General features: G+C 45.1%; 2 protein-coding genes across 4 annotated transcripts in view; one reads left to right on the top strand and one right to left on the bottom strand.

Moving 5' to 3' along the window:
• Positions 1-4458, top strand: part of MRPS27 (mitochondrial ribosomal protein S27) — a 106546-nt gene extending 102088 nt beyond the window's left edge. The window contains exons 12-13 of one of the 2 annotated variants that reach the window (XR_010941980.1): positions 243-399; positions 737-4458. The gene's annotated coding sequence lies outside the window, so the exon portion shown is untranslated. Of the gene's footprint in view, positions 1-223; positions 400-736 lie in introns of both variants that reach the window. The other variant, XR_010941981.1, reaches the window with a different exon arrangement.
• MAP1B (microtubule associated protein 1B) overlaps positions 1349-16889 on the bottom strand; it is a 94102-nt gene continuing 78561 nt past the window's right edge. For both annotated transcript variants that reach the window (XM_067730941.1, XM_067730942.1), the window contains 3 exons: positions 9974-16493; positions 6925-7163; positions 1349-5804 (listed from right to left, as the gene is read on the bottom strand). In XM_067730941.1, coding sequence (XP_067587042.1) covers positions 5649-5804; positions 6925-7163; positions 9974-16493 — 6915 coding nt within the window. In that variant the 3' untranslated portion in view covers positions 1349-5648. The remainder of the gene's footprint in view (positions 5805-6924; positions 7164-9973; positions 16494-16889) is intronic.

The following is a 16889-nucleotide window of genomic DNA, read 5'->3' as shown; positions in this document are numbered from 1 at the left end:
CAGGACTTCCCATGCTGAAACCAGGGCAGTCCTGGGCAAAGCAGGATGCGTGGTCACCCTGTGTCCAGGCCGGAAAGACTTCCTGGAACTGAGTAGTTTGGCAGTGGAATAGAAAACAACTTATTTAAATTTAATCTGACAGATGTAATCAAAATCTCTTGGTGATTATTTCCCACCCTGAGTGCTCACATGCTTAACCCTTTAATTTCTGGAGGGATTTCAGAATGCCTTCTGGTACACAGTGACTTCTGATGGGACCGGTCGACCAGCCCCATGGCTTGGAAGCACAGTGTAGGATTAAAAGGAGTGTTTGTGACAGAGGAACATCATTATGACTTCAGACAGGCTGCAGTGGCCTTTTGAGGCCAAAGGACCATCTCTGAGGACAGACAAGACCAGGTACTGGAGGTCTGTTGATCACTCTGTGGGCACGTCTTCTGTGGCGGGAATTGAGGCACACACACACCATACACACACAGTCTCAGTTTAGACACCATTTCTGGTGCTTTTCCTCTGGCCACCTTCACTCATCCTTGGATTTTGGGAGTCCCAGTCACCGCGTTCAGTTAGGGCAGGACTTATGTTTTGCTCACCTTTAAACCCCCATGGTCTTACCCACTGCTGGGTATAGAGTAGAGGTACAACAATCATTGAATGACTGAGGAGAATTCCTCCTTTTTTTCTTTTTTTTTTTATTATTTATCATCACTTTTCCTAAAAAATTTTTATTTCCTAGGTGTGAATCCAATCCACAGCATATTATGTTATATAGAGCTTACTCTGTAACTGAGCAAGAAACCAAAAAGGAGATAACGTACTGGATATAATGACCGAGTGCGATGACTTTGTAGAGCCCCAGAAAGTCAGCCCTAGGAGGGATCATCCAGTTTGACCATCTTGTCAAATCCTCTCATTTTACAGGTAAGAAAGGGAGTTCCGGATGGATGAAGTGACTGAGGTCACACAGCCAGGTGTGGCAGAGCTAAGATTAAAACCTGGTTTTTGGTTTATATTGTGATTTAGTAGGAAACCCTCCCAATATCCTCCTTCAGATACACTGCTCTGTTGACTTTTTCTTTTTAAGCAGTAATTTTAACTCTTTCTCTGATCTTCCGGTTTCTGTCCTTAGACCCCAAGGTCCTCTAGGGCTTGGCTATAAAGGATAATGAGACAACAGTTGTAGAAATAGTAGCAGGGCCCTCTCCGCGGTTTACCAAAAGCCAGGCAGCCCACTCTGAAAAGAACAAAATCAATCACCCCTTGTGAATGAACCCACCATACACGCCCCAGCCCCCCAACGCACCCAACTCAGTAACACACGACAAAAGACAGCACAGCACACACACCGACTTTTGCCACTTTTGTATTTTATTGTGGAACTGAGGTGTTTTTTTTTCTTTTACATCAAATATCCTCAATGGAAGAGGGGATATTGCACACAAATATCATAAAAGCACTACATATTACTTTCACTGGAAACTAATTTTCTACATTAGATATGACTGGATAGGATAGAAGTGATGCAGGATTATAAGACATAATACCATACACAGCTGCAGACTGACACAAACACCATCCAGAACAAGAGAGAGGAGTGGGAGGTGCTTCTCAGCCAGGCTCAAGACCATGTCCTTCCAGGGTGGAAGGAGAAGGGCTGCATGCAGCGCCATAAGCCTGACTCAGTGCCGCAGGGGCGTCCTGAAAAGGGCAGCCCCGGTCTTGATGCCCCATCTCGATGGCTCCTTTTTTGGGGAGCTCCGAATGAGTGCAGAGAAGCTATTTATTTCTTCCCTTCCTTTTCAGTTGTTGATGCTGCCTTTTAAATTAATAAAGTCACAGATTTTTTTTTTCATAGTAAATAGTTTTAATACCAGGTGAATAACCTAATTGCTTTCAAAGAAATGCTCATCCCCTAGGCTGCTTTTGGTGTGTTGTTCAGTTGGTTAAAAGATAAAAGCTTACAGTTCCTTTCAGATGGAAACAGGGTCTTTTCTTCTAAATCTGAAGCGCAAAAAAAAAGTTATTAATCTAACTCACAATGTCATTACTGAGCAAGAACCTCCTGTGACAGGTGACTAAAGAGGCAAGAAAAGCAATTTTAGAATTGTAGAGCAGCTCCTGAGAGCTGAAATTTGGTAACAGGGAAAATGGGAAGTGATAAAATTTCCATTAGCAAATGATTAAATCTTATTAAATAAGTACTGGAAAGCTCCTAAAGTGTGTAAGCTATTGGAGACACTTAAAACATTCATATACACTGGGGAAACCATTCACTATGATATGTAAGGTTAAGAAAAAAAAAAACATTTTTTTTTGGAACACCATGGAAAATGGCATTTAAGGGTTGGGAAGGGGGGGAGGGTCAGTCACTGTATCCAGCCCCACCACAAGACTGGGAAAGCATGCACAGGGATTGGGTTTTGAGAAAGGGGATAGAATTAGTTAAAATTGAAAATGGAGGATCATCTCTAACGTTTAGTCTCTGTAGAATTTTAAGAATACTACCAAAAAGTTCATGATCATGAGTGCTATCTCGATGGAATCCCATCATTTAAACAGAGTGTAAATTCCTTTCACTCAAATATTCAATCTATACAATTGGATTAAGTAATCAGTATGAATAAAGCTCCTAGAAGTCTGTGTCAATCTTTAGCTCTCACCATGAATGTACATGGTACATTGTGATGGCTGTTACTAAACTAATCGTGTATTTATGAAACTAGCAAAATTAGGTTAGTCACACAGGTAGGAAAGGTGTCTGGAAGGACAGGAGCAACCTGTAATGTAAATATTGGTGTTCCTGTTATATTCAGGCTCTGTGGTCATCACTGAGAACAATGGATGGAGAAAGGTACTGATCTATTTCATGGGAAAAAGAGCCAGCTGACCAGTGACAGCTTTTGTATATTTTTTCCATTAAATTCCATAGCAAAAAAGAAAAGAAAAAAAAAAGGAGTGGGATAGAATGGTTATAATTGAAGAGTGGCTATAATTTTCCTAAAATGTTTGGTTTTTTTCTTAAAGCAAAATAATGTACATGTTAAATAAATTTAATTTGGGAAATTGGAAAATAATTCCATCTTCTATCAAAGAAAAATCAACCAGAGGTCTGGATTTGGCAAGAAGGCTGGAAATCTGTTTCTCTTCCAATGCATCATGTGAACCAACTTAACTAATTATTAAATAATCACCTTGAGAGTCTTAGGTTGTCTCTTAAAATACCTTTTAAGTAGGTGAGTTTATACTCACTGAAATCCTTTTTTGTCACAATGTGTTTTCCATCGTGTGCTCGTTTTTTTGTACCCTAAATCAATGCGTTGTTCTTAAGGACTTCAAAGAAATAGGGTAATAAATAAAAGCTGCATTTCTAGAGAACCCTAAAAAAAAATAGAATATTAATTTTTTTAAAAAATTAAACATTTGAAAAGTGTAATTCACAGCATTAAGTAGACTGCATTAGGTCCTCGGTGAAGGGACCCGGAAGAAGCATTGTTTAAACCCTCATAGTAGTTAGCAGTGCAAAACACACACTTATCAGACAAAAATAAACTAAAATGTTAATTCTGAAATAAATAACTAACATAGAAAATAAAACGAGGTGATTGTTGACTACTCCATAGATCTTAGAGTCTGCAGGAGACGCAACTCGACAGAGCCCAGCACAGCTGTCACTGAAAAGTTTGACACATCTGAACACTGGGTGCGTTGATCTGCAACTTGAAACTTAACGTCAGTTTTAATCATGATCTGGCTTCCCAGGTTCATAGTTCAATGATGACAATGATGGAAATGATCTCTGAACTCTACATGATGAACCGTAGGAGTTGGGAATTCATTTGTTTTCAACGTATTTTTGTTTTTTTTTTCCAAAAAAGAAAATCCCCAAGCAAATTTTTGCTAGGGTTCTTTGAACTTGTCTTGGCTCTTTTACCTCATGGTTGAAGATCTTGAAAGAAGTACGTAGGATACCACTGGGTGATGTACTCGTAAAGGCCTGGAAAAGTAGCCATTCTCCCCCACTCTAAGATAGCACATACTCAGATTTTTGTTATGGGACTCAAGGGGTGGGAGGTATCACTATTCCTGGTAGCGATGGGCTTTTAATAAATATTATTACTGCAATATCAGACTTCAATCTCTCCAGAACTTCAAAAAACATTATTCATTTTTTTTGTCTTACGAAACACTAAAAAAAAAAGACTGTCACTTGAAAATTTTCTTTGCATTTTCCTGTAAATGAAAACATTTGTTAAAAAGTTCATCTATGAAAAGTTCTCACATATCTAAAAAAAAAAAATTCTTCTGTACACTTGTTCCCATAATTATGCTGAACTTAATGGAAAATTAAAAAAAAAAAAGCCAATGTAAGACGAGGGAAGCTAAATACTGTACACTTGCTGAGAACCTCTTCCACCATTAAGATTCACTGTTTTCCCAGTTCTGATCATAGAAGCCGTTTCAGTCTTGAACTTGCAGTAGTAAAGAAGCTGTGAAAGGCTCAACTTGCTTGGCTGAGGGGCCTGAGGTGGTATTCAACACGCAATGCTCAGCATCAGACTGTTGCACCAATCAGGTAAGCTCCTAGTACCCCTCCCACGCGCACACACATGCTCCTTTAACTGGAGTATCTATAATCCTACACGGATGTTTTATAAACTCGCTGTCTCACATTAAAAAATAAGTGCATCAAGTATCTTTGTACATTCAAGTCACTTCCTAAGGCAAATTGTCTACCGTATGTACTCCCAACTGCTTTGGTATTTGCTTGTTTATCGGGGTGGACTTGGGTGTCTCCACATGCAGGTTAATTGACTCAGAGTGGACTAACTGGGTGCACAGATGCTGGGAGCATGCCTTAGATCAATCTACTCGTGTGTTTGAAGAGTCTGAGAGTTCTGAATGGGGTTCAAACCACTTGCATGTCCAGTCTACACTCACTACGTTTTGTCAGTGTGCAGCCTTCAAGCTGAAGGAGCTTAATTAAGGCGTGAAAAATCTCACATGCCCTCATTACAAGTTTTGTTCTTTTCCGTTTTCTTCCAGCCAACTTGTTTTAGGAAATTAAGACCGTTTTTGATGACTCAGACTGACACAAGTTGCAAACTTTGCCTGTGCAAACTACAGAATAGACAATGCAGACCTAACTAATGGTTATTTTCTCTTCTCTGCCCCACCCTGCTCTCTCTTTCTCTCTGGTATCTCACCAGCATTCTCTACCATTACATCTCCTCCTCTTGCATTCTTTTTCTCTTTCTCATTTTCTCTCTCTCTCTCTCTGTTCTGCATTCCCTCTCTTTTGTGCGTGCGCGCTCTCTCTCCTCTTTCTCTCTCTAAGACAGATGCCTCTACCTAGCAGAAATCAGTTGGGTTTGCTAGTGCATGGTTTCCAAATGTTCAGCAGAGATGAACTGGGGTAGGTAATTTTGCAGTAACTTGAACCCTAGTGTGGGAAGACTGCTACTTCCCTTAGCAATCAGCAAAAACTGAGAAATATTAGTGACTTGTATCACCATGACACAGTATAGCGTTTGGCAGGTAACAGTTCAGCGACTTATTTAGGTGAATTGACTTTTGTTAGAAAAGGTGGTTTCAAACTGAAGAATTTCTGGAAACAAAGTTCAAACCCTGTGGTGCGGCTGGTCTGGTTGTTACAGTTCAATCTTACATGCAGGGAAGGACTCGTCTTGCATAACCACGGTACTGCTGCTTGCTAAAACCATGATGTTGAGCTCCTGCTGTTTCTCATGGGTCTCCTGGTACCATTCCCTCATCACTTCCGAGTCATGCGTTGGGATCAGGGTCACCTGCAGGGAGAGAAAAAACAGCTGCTGAAGAGCAGAACCAGAAATCGGATGAAAAACAGAACAGCGAGGTATTAGACCATTAGAAAAAGAAGGGCAAAGAGAAAAATCTTCTGTTGTCCTTAGGAAATTCAAAGAATTTTTCAACTTAACGTTTTCTAGGAACCAGAATAAAGCTGCCAAAAAATCAGTTTTTCTGGGGGAGCTGGACACTGGAACCAAAAGCACGTCATGACTAGCTAATTAGTTTATCAATGAGTCGTCGGTTTTTCAGTTCTTTAGTGTTAAGAGAAGTGCTTCGGTTAAGGTGGAATTTCTTGTATTTCCTTTAACGTAACTGATCCTAAGAACAAACGTTTGTATCTTTAATTTGTGTGTGTGCTTAGGGGCAGAGGAGTTGGGTGGGTAGGCGGGCACTGGCTTGAACAGTAAAAATTCCGCCTCGTATTCAGTAAGAGGCCACTGGGTGTTTCTCATTAGATTTCATATGATGAAATAACCAGCATTTCTATTCAATGTTATGCAAGCACAGTTTACTGAATGACTGTACAAAACCATAAGGAAAACTTAGATAAGCAAAAAACATAGCTGACATAGTATTAAGAGTGGTTCGTGCCTAGTTATGATGCTTGGGAGCCGGGAGTATCCTGCTGGGGACTATTTTCAGCAGTGCCCCTCCTGCAGCATCTCACTGGACAGCCGATTTTCTAAACGGCCATATTCCAGGCTTTGGTCTACTTGTGAAGCACAAAGGAGTAAAGACAAGTCCTCATCCGCATCACATGGAAGTATGACCACTTGGTTACACTGGTTAATATTCTTGGTATATTAGGGTGAAGGGCAAGTAATCTTGGTCCCATTTTGCAGATAAATGTATTATGCTTTAGGGTGGTAAAGTGGCTTTCCTCCAAGTCCCTGGTGGCTGGTGGTAACAAGAATACTTTTAGACCGCCTTCTGTGTGTTAAGTCCACTTCGTCCTCAGGACAGTTTGTATGTGGCAGACCCCCCGGGGTACCTCAGGTGGATCCACAGTCATAATGGTGCCTCATTAAACATGATCCCTTCCCTCTGCCTCTGGACACAGCTCCATGTGCAGTGCGGACACTGTCCCGGAGCTCTTACCTGCATGTTGCTGCCCCACTGGGCCTTCCCTTCCAACAAGGCGTCCAGGACAGCCCGGCTGGGCTCCTCAGCAGCGGGGTCATTCCCACTCACCACGTAGTAGGACGACCTCACTCTCTTGAAAAATTCAACATCGACGTTCTTACTATTGCTGTGGTTGGGAATATAGCACAGGTCCAAGTACACAGGGGGGCCTGGAGGCACAGCTGAGGGCTTGGATGTCTTGGTATTTCCCGGCCCTTCAGTAAATGAACAAAAATAAAGAGAAAGCCCGGGTCACAGGAATGCGAAGAGACCCATCTGTCCAGTACACCTTCCCTACTCCTTCCCAAGAAGGTCCTCTAGGACGTGGGGAGTGGGTACTGGGCATTCCCCTCTCTCATAGAGGGCATTTAACACTGGCAGTTTGAGAAAATATGACCTGGTTGTTTACCATCTCAACAGGAGAACTGAAGAATGGAATGTTTCCCTTTGTGGACAACCCATTAGGAAGAAGAGTTCAGGCCTTCCTCAAAGATGGAACTAGGTAATAACACTCCTTCTGAAAGAGCTACTAATGTGCATTTTAATTTGAAAAGTGGTCTAAGAAACAGATTTCTAAAGGACAAAGGAAAATATCTGCATTTGGTAAAACACAGTTAAGCAATCTTTGTAATCCAGTTAAGATCTCATTTGAAAGCAATTTTGCCCACAGCTGAATATTATACCCTCACATTCGGCCTAGCCAGTGGTCAGATCTTAATTAACATCATATGATTTCCAAGACCCTCAGCACCTCAACCTCATTCATAAACTGATGAAACACTGTATTCTCTCCTTAGGACAGTACTCTAAAATGTGAGACGTCTCTCCTTAGACAAGATCGGATACCAAACTTTGGCAAGAGGAAGGGTCAGAAAGACTAGGCTTTCTCTAGCCAATCAGGACATACCAGACTGAGGTCAGGGGCACGTAGCAGCCAAAATTCCCAGTCTAAATCAGAAAGCCCGGGCAAAGTAAAGATTCAGACTAACCCCAAAGTTTCTGGGCACCTTGTCTGGTGAGCTGGCTTTCTGATTTGTTCTAATTAGAAGGTTTAAACTTTTTGAAACATTAATACAACTAGCTTTCTAAGGCAGTGATTCTTTCCCTGGCCACATGATTAGAATCACTCAGCATGCTTAATACCAGGCCCCAGGCCCCAGAGTCTGGCTTAACTGGGCTGGGCACCACCATTTTTTAAAAGCACCCCAGCTGATGCTAGTGTGTATCTGGTTTGAGACCACTGCTGTAAAGCCATTTAAAATACTAGCTAGATCCTATATATTTAATCCTCTTGCCTTTCTCCATGGGATGTATAGAGGCTGTCATCCCAGAGTCAAAACCAGCAGTGAATTGGTCTAGTTTTATTTTCAGGGAAACTGGTATTTGGATAAACCGACTCATTTTATGAATAGATTAGCCAGCCTTTATAATGAACCTAAGCTAAAAGCCCTCAACATATCCATGTGTGTCTCCCCGAGAATTCTGACTTGTAACAGAAGTTTGTGAGTTACATTTCTTCTAATATTTAAAAATGTCTGCGGTTTCCCCTTGCACACTAAATCACTCCCATCAACACCCTTGAACATTGCTCACAGCAGCCCAAGCCAGACGTCGACCCAGGTTTGTTTTAAAATTAATGAATAGTGCAATTTTATCTTTTTAAAAAACTACTGGGGAAGCATCTTCAAAGTAAGTTCAAATTAACTCACTTTGCCTCAAAATTCTCTCTTTAAGTGACCAAAAAAAAAAAAAAAGTCTAAAAAATAAATCAATTATGAGGGCTAGAGTGTATGTTCAGCAAGTTTGGTAGCAGATTTCAGTTGGATTTTATCTGTTTGGATGGATTTCATGTTTTCTCCTAAGTGCAGGTCAAGTTGTCAAGTCCTTTAGATCAAGGAGTTAATTATCTGGTGGTTTTCCATTAAGTCTAAGCATGAACAAATTCAGTTTGTTTTCTACATGCAAGTAAAAAGAGGAAACCTGCTAAGACCTGAGTCTTGAAATTGATGCTCCATGCTGCTTAAAAGTAAAAATTTGTACCTGTAACTAATACTTCCTAAAATGTACTGAATTTGAGAGTCCCAAAGGTTCATCTCTCAGATTTTCCATAATAAATCAAGGAAGTGGTGCTTAAATTACTGTTTGATTTACATGAATTCAAATCCCTGTAATTGGTTTGAAGCAACAAAATGAAGCTGGGGCATCAGAGACCTGTTCCATCAAAAACCCAGGTCATTGCTGAGACCTTGATAAGTCTAAGAATCTGAAGTCAGGGGTATATGCTCCTGCCAAGTGGAATTTCAATCTGAAATAGAACGCTGAGTCTCTGTCAGTGAGGCCGTGTGGTCAGAACGGGATAAGTAGAGCCTTGGATGCTTTTCTGTCTATTTGTACTGGGTACCCAGTGGTCAGCTGAATTCGCTGGTTGATCAAACAAAGCATTGCCTTTAATGGGGATGCATCTCCAGCCTGGTAATTTTTTTCTATTTAAAAACTGTATAACTTTTAATTTTAAAATGTTATAACTTTATTTTAAATGTTTTTATTTTTTAAAAATGGGACCTAAATCTTGGACCTATGCTGCTTATTCCAGGCTTGGCTTGGAACTCTGGTTCTCCCTAGGCCTTTGAGAGCTCCTGGCCTGTGTCACCTCAGCTTGATTCTGGGGCCGGCGTGGCCGAAGCCAATGCCAACAGAATCTTCCCGAGGAGCGTGAAACACACATCCTTGGTTCTGAAGATTCAGAACAAGGTTGCGGTTGCTGTGTTGCAAAAGGGAGCAAACCCAGGGGTCGCATCTGGGAAATCAGAGCTGCCCTGGGCCATAGGCTGAGCTACCGCCAGGCCTACAGGCTACACTGGGCTGAGATCTATACCTTTTGGCAGAAGAAAACAGTGAAGGGAAGGGAGAGCACCAAGTTGTGTTCTCTCACCTCCCCAGTACAAAGTCAAATGGAAATGCAGAGGCTGCAGTTACAAGTAGAACTGTCGTGTCCTGTACCAGGATGCCAGCACCTTCCACCTACCTGCAGTCGCCGTCTTTACCGATTTGGATGTGGAGGCATTCGCGGCATTCTTGGTCTCCTTGTCTTTCTCTTCTCCACGTGCGGCTTTGACCTCAGGAGTGGTGGTGGTGGTTTTTGTTGCTTTTTCCACAGATTCCTTCTTCTTAGGAGAAGCCACTCGGGACACCTTATCTGAGGATTCCTTCAAGGCCCCTGGCTTGGGTGAAGCTGCAGAGGGCTTGGACTTCCCATCAGCCTTCTTGACAGGTGAGGATGACTTGGTCTTTGTACCTGGCTTTTTGGTTTTGGTCTTCTCCTTCAGGTCCTTCTTCAGAGCTTTGCCCAGGTTCTGCTCGATGGCCAAGGCCTCCGGGTCCATCATGGACACATCAGGGTGGCGTGGAGAAGGGCTGCGGTCCTGCATGGGGGCCGGAGGTGGATCCATGTGTTTGTACGTGACGGTTTTGTCTGTGGGGATGGTTTCTGATTCATCTTCCGAGTCGATATTCGCATCAGCTGTGATGGAGGGGCACTCTTCTGTCTCCGGGGGGACATCAGAGTCAGTCTGGGACGGGGCTGACTCGCTGACTGAGGTGGGAGGGGTTTCATCACATTGTCGGCCCTGGGGCTTTCCTCCAGGAGGTGGTGGGGCTCCCCCTGATTGGGTGAGGGGCTTCTCCGATTCTTCCGTTGGCTCTTCACTGGCAAACCACTCGAGAGGATTGGGATTAATGAAGGAGGGTGAAAGCTCCGTCTTGGGATGCTTGTATTCACAGGAGGACACAAGGCATAAGTCAACATCCTGGCGAGCCTCGGAGGGGGACTTCTTTTCAGCAGTGTAGCGCTGCTCTGAAGTCTCAAAGGCATATGCAGACGTCTGGGGGGTTCTAGCGCTTTTATCGGGGGTCTCATAACAGTATGCGGAGGTAACAGGGGTTCGTGTAGTTGTTGTCGATGTCTCATAGGAGTAACTTTCAGACCCGGGGAAACTGGCAGTTTTCTCAGTGGTCTCATAAGAGTAGCTGGAATCCCCAAGTGTGTGGCCACCCTCTTCAGAGTCATCATAGCCATTGCTGATGTCATCCAGGAGCCTTTGAGACCGCTCAGTCTTTTCATAGCTGTAAGCACTCACTTCAGGGGTCCTTATTGTCTTCTCACTTATCTCGTATGCGTACCCAGACTCTTCAGGGCTCCGTGTGGGCTTTTCAGTAATTTCATAGACATAGCCACCATCTTCGGGAGTCTTGGTGGTTTTCTCAATGGTCTCATAGGAGTAGCCTCTGTCACATGGGGATTTGGTGGTGCCCTCTGTTTTCTCATAGTAATAGCCACTCACATCTGGGGTCCGGGTAGTTTTCTCGTAAACCTCATAGTCGTAACCTTCTTCATCTGGGGACCTGGTTGTCTTCTCAGGTTTCTGATAGGCATAGCTGAAGTCTCCAGGTGTCTTCCCTCCACTGTCCTTCTCCAGGCTGGATGTGGTCAAATCTCTCTTCAAGGCTAGATGGTGTGGCATCGTATCAAATAACATGGAGGCACGGAAGCCATATGGCTCTGCAGATGCTGCACCCATTGGTGGGGGAGAGGCAGTGTGGCAAGCTGCTGTGCTCTCTTTGACTGCAGAGGTAGAGTCTGAAAAACTAGGGGAATACAAAGGAGAGGACTCTCTCGGGGTGAGTGGAGAGATATCAGATTTTGGTGAGAGCTTCTCGCCTTCCAGACTTTGCACTTTTTCAGTGGTGAGCGAGGCATATACGGATATATCTCTGGGAGGAACAACATCGGATAGAGTATCTTCTTGGAGAGGAGAAGCGATCTGAGAAGGGGTATGTGCGGAGGAGGTGGATGGGGAGGCCTCCACCTGAGAGACTGAGATGAGCTCAGAAAGATCATTATCTTGGGTGTAGGACGGCTCCTCCGTCGGTGGGATCTTGTGTGATAAACTAGAGTCCTGCATGTCAGAAGGACTGTAGTCCACCTCAGTTGGCCCATTTTCAGTGATGTGAAGCATACTTGCACCCACTGTAGGGTGATCTGGAGACTGACGACTGAAGTCCATAGCAAGGGAATGCTCAGGGGATTCCTGGCCAAATTCAATAGACATCGAGGATTGTTCAGATCTGTGGTCTTGAACTGGTGTCCTGGACTTGGCTGTTTTAGGGGAGAAGTCTGGTGGAGAAATTGACATTGGTCTTGGGCATTCTTCTTTAGACGGAGACATTTCTGTTTCCTGGAAAGTGGTAGGCGTTTGCACGACAGACACTGAAAGGGAGTCGTCTACTTCAGTGGAATGTGGGGAACCAACCTCAGCATGCAGCGAGGGAGACACGTCGTCTGTTGTCGGCTCTGGAAATGAGCTTGTAGCCACAGAAGCTGTGGAGACCGAGGCCACACCCTCCATGTGAGAGTATGTGTCTTCTGCCACACCCTCATCAACAGGGGTAGCTGACTTGTCTGAGATAGTGCCTTCAGAAATGGACATCTTAGTGTCTTCTTTAAAAGATCCAAACTGACCGACATCTATTTGTGTAGGCGAAACATCTCCTCCTAACTTCCTTTCATCTAAAGCCAGTCCTGCTTGAGAACTCATGGCTTCAACATCATCAGTTTTCTTTTCTTGACCAAAGTCTTCCTTTATCGGTATAAAGTCTGTGCTTTTCCCTTCCTGTTTGTCTGGGGAAAGACCAGTGGAAGTCATGTCAGAAACTGGACTTATTTGGTCTGGAAAGCCTTCTTTTCCATTCTTTCCTTCAAAGGGGCTTTCGGTACATCTCTCAGGAGCCTTGTCATCCGCACTTGGAAAACTTTCATATGCAGACTCAGAACCAATTAGGGGAGGGCTCCGTAAAGGAGACAAAACTTTTTCAATAGGAGACTCGGAGTCAGGCACAGGTTCATCCATGGGGCTTATGGAAGCCCTTTCACTCTCATCTTTGGCATCACTGAATTCAAAGCTCACTGGGACTGCCGCTGGTTTTTCAATGACCTCTGTGGGAAGGTGACTAGATTTCTCATCAGTGGGAGATTGGTAGTACGGTGTGTGGCCAGCACTGCCAGTCACAGACTGAGATGGAGACACCACTTCCAGGGTCTTATCCTCAGGACTGGCACAGTGTTCTTCCACTACTTCTTGGGTCACCTCCAGAGATGCTGGGACTACTTCTGCCTCTGCTGAGACTTTAATCTCACTGGGCGTCAGAGAAAAGTTCACGCTACGTTCACCCACCGGGGTCTTTTCTATGGGTGATGGTGGAGATGGACTCAGGGACGGGCTCTTGGGTGGGCTAAGTTTTTCATCTGAAACTGCTGAGACGATGTCTTTGATCTCCAGCGTGGCACTAGCTCTCACGTCTTTCTCTTCAGAGCAGTAGGCGTCACGTAGAGCAGACCTGCTGAATTTGTCTTCCTCCATGGACGAGGGTGGTGAGATGGTGGAGGCCGAAGCACTGTAGTCCTTCCCATCAGTGGCATCTGTTTTTGACCCTTCAGACAGTCCGTTGAGTGATGTCACAGCAGGTTTGGAGTATTCCTGAGGATACGGTGAAGGCTCGTATTTGGTGACGTTTACGAATTCTTGAGATGGGGACTCGGTCTCTTCATTGTTGGTCTCGTCGCTCATCACATCTCGAGGGGTAGACATCTCGTCCATGGGGGTGGGCTCACTGGATATCTCAATGGTAGACTGGGTGTAGCCGGAGGTGGCAGTGAATTCTTCAGGCTGGTCTTCCCGATTCTCCTCGTCGGAGGCAGTGGCCTCACTCTCCGAGCCTCCAGGTAAAGTCTCATCGTGAATTGAAGATGCAGGTTCTTGGACAGGAGACTGGGCTCCCGCTAGCTTGGTGGGCGTGGTAAGGAATCCATACTGGTCCTCGGCACCGCTAGCCTCCGCAGCCTTGTCGACCACGGCCATCACGTAATCTTCAGCTTCAGCCTTTTCAGGCTCGTAGTCTTCCTCTCTGGCATCCTCGGCTCTGTCCTCCTCGTCGCCCTCCTCCTCGGATTGTTCAGCTTCTCCCTTCTCCAGTACCTCGTCCCTGTCTTCTTCTGCTCGGTCATCACCACTGGCCACCGACTCCCTCTTCTCCTTGACGTGCCCGTCGGCCTCAGCCTTGGTGCTCTCCTCCTCCGCTGCCAGGCTGTGCTTGGAGGCGCTCACACACACGCTCTCCTCTGCGTCCTCTTCTGGCTCCTCGGCCTCCTCGGTTTCCGCCTTCTCTTCATAGTCTCCGGTCTCGGAGGACTCCTCAAAACCCGCTCCTTCGTCTTCAAACTTTTCAGTGTCCTCCACCCCCTGCTTCTCGACGGGCTCCAGCTCCTCGGGGGTTTGCTCGCACTCACCCTCCCCTTCAGTGGTGGTGATTCCCTCATCGGGGGACTCGGCAGGACCTCTGGTAACTTCTGTCTCTTTCTGGATGACATAGGCTTCGACGGGCTCGCTTTCCTTCAGTTTCTCTTCATCTTCGATCAGCTCCAGCTGAGGCTGGATGTCTTTTGCTACGTCGACCTCTTCAGCCTTCAGCTCTTCAAAGTCCTTGGTCAGATCCTCGGGGGATGACATAAGGGACCTCTCGGCTTCGAGTTCTTTGGCAGGGCCAGCGGTCACTATTCCAGCCGCTGCCGCCACAGCCGCCGCAGTGGCCATGGTGCCGGCAGCTGCGGCCACAGCCTCTGCGGCCTTGCCTTCCTTCTTGACGACTTTAATTTTCCCCTTCTCCTTCAGCTGCCCAGCAGCAACAGAATCTTTCTTGACAGTCTCTTCCTTCTTGGGTACTTTTGGTTTTAATGCAGCCGGTTTTTTTGCTTCAGATACGGGAGTAGGTGATTTCTTTGTGTCTTTAGGAAGTTTCTTAATTTCTTTTTTGGGTTCCTTTTCCTCCTTTTTAATTTCCTTCTTTTCCTCCTTCTTGACTTCCTTCTTGGCTTCCTTCAGTGGGGTTTCCTTCTTAACCTCTTTTTTGACTTCTTTTTTCTCTTCTTTCTTGATTTCTTTTTTGACTTCCTTTTTCACCTCTTCCTTTTTTGGTTTTTCCTCCTTCTTGACAGGTGTTTTGTCCTCCTTTTTAGCCACTTCTTTCTTTGGCTTCTCCTTTTCCTTCTCCTCTTTCTTTTCTTCGGGTTTTGCCTTTGTTTCCTTCTTCACAGTCTTCTCCTTGGTGACTTTGGGTTTGGCGTCTGTGCCTTGCTTTTCAGGCCCCTCGGCTTTGGCCGGAGGCAGCTCTTCTTTGCTGGGCACCTCCTTTTCTGTCACTGGAGGTTTGGTTTCTGTTTTTACTGGTTTGTCTTTTTTCACCGTAACCTTGTCTTTGCTTTCAACTTTGGGTGCCTTTTCCACGTGATTAGCTTTTGTGACTTCAGGGGTTTCTTCTTTTGACTCCTTTCGCCCAGATTTGCTGGGGAGTGGCTTTGCAGCTGGCTTCAGGCTCTCCCGGCTGTCGGCCCTCTGCTTCAGCCTTACTTGTTTCACGGCAGGGGTGGCCACCTGGCCAGTTAGATCCTTCTGGGTGGCCAGTGGCTGTTTCAGGAAGTCCAAATGTTTGAGCTTTTCCAGTCCTTCCAGGATATTGTATTGGGTGCTGTTGCCAGGAAATAAGACTCGGATGATTTTCTCTGCAGGGTTTGCTGGATGCCACACGATCAAAGACGAGACTGAAGTTAAGTAGGAAATTGGGATGTCTATTTCTTGACCGTTAGGCAGGATTAGTTCAGCCTTGTCTTTGTTGGTGCCAGTCCACTGCTGCATAAAATACTGCATTTCCTTGCTGCTCTTGACTGGGTTAAGCACATACATCTCTAGTTTACCAACTCCCATTTTTTGGAAAAGAATGACAGGCTCAATGGTATTGCCTACACTTCTGAACAGAGGTTCTGGCTTCATGGACAATTTGTTTAGGTACTGGAGAGTGAAGCAAGCTTCTTCTATGCTTCTCTTCATCTTGATGTTTGGCTCTGGGTTTTTCAGATTTTCAGGTACATTGAGAAACACAACTCCTAAGTCGGGGGAGATGAGGTTTTTCATCCAGTCACTATTTGTGGTGGAGCCCTGGGACTGTTCTTCCTCGAGCTCTGCGATTTTCCGCTGGAGCACGCTGTTTATTCCAGGCAAATTGTCATCCCCAATGTGGGTGAGCAGGATGGAGTCCACTCGGTCCAAGTGTCGGATGAGCTTCCAGAAGCAGGATTTTCTTTCTGATCCTCCGTTGATGAGCATATTGAATCCATTCACTGCAAACAATGCAGAATCGCCCCTCCCTCCTGGAAAAATGTAACAGCAGGGCTTGGATAGCTTCAGAAATCCACCTGACGTGGGAGGCTCTAGGATATCAAAGGGAGATGGGACTTCCACGGATTCTGAGAGATACTCGGTAAACTCGGAAAGTCCTTCCATCTCTGGCAATATAGAAGCGGAGTTGAGTTTAATATTGATGAAGTCTTGGAGATTATGTCTGTCAAGATTGGAGTTTTTCCAGTCCCCTTCTTCGGGACAGAAAAGGGTTAAGCTGGCTTTGTTGGCAGGATGGGTGGTACTCAGTAACTCCCCAATCTGGGATTTAAAAAATCATAAGAAACAAAGAAAGAAGAAGTTCAAGTGACTGTCATCACTGATCCATCCTCTCCATCTATTACTAGGTATTACAGGATCACTGGACGCACACAGGGCAAACGTCAGAGATGTTGGTTGGTAAATATTTCCATACTGGTAAGTGAACAGCCTCTGTCCTGACCACTCCTACCATTCCCTTCTCCCTCAACTCCCTACTCCGCTCCCCCCTGCCCCAAGCACCTCCCCCTCAGACCTCGCCACCATCTGTTCTTGCCCAGCAGGGGATCTTCAGAACTCTGCTCCACTTCTAAGACTAGTGACCATCTGGATGATCAGTGCCTGTGTGGTTATGAAATACTCTGGATACAACCCCTGGGTACTTGCCATGCAACAATG

The sequence above is a fragment of the Pseudorca crassidens genome, chromosome 3 (assembly GCF_039906515.1).
Source record: "Pseudorca crassidens isolate mPseCra1 chromosome 3, mPseCra1.hap1, whole genome shotgun sequence".
In the NCBI taxonomy this organism is placed as follows: Eukaryota; Metazoa; Chordata; class Mammalia; order Artiodactyla; family Delphinidae; genus Pseudorca; species Pseudorca crassidens.
Note: the sequence above shows the minus strand (reverse complement) of the source record. Positions and strands in the feature narration are given on the sequence as shown.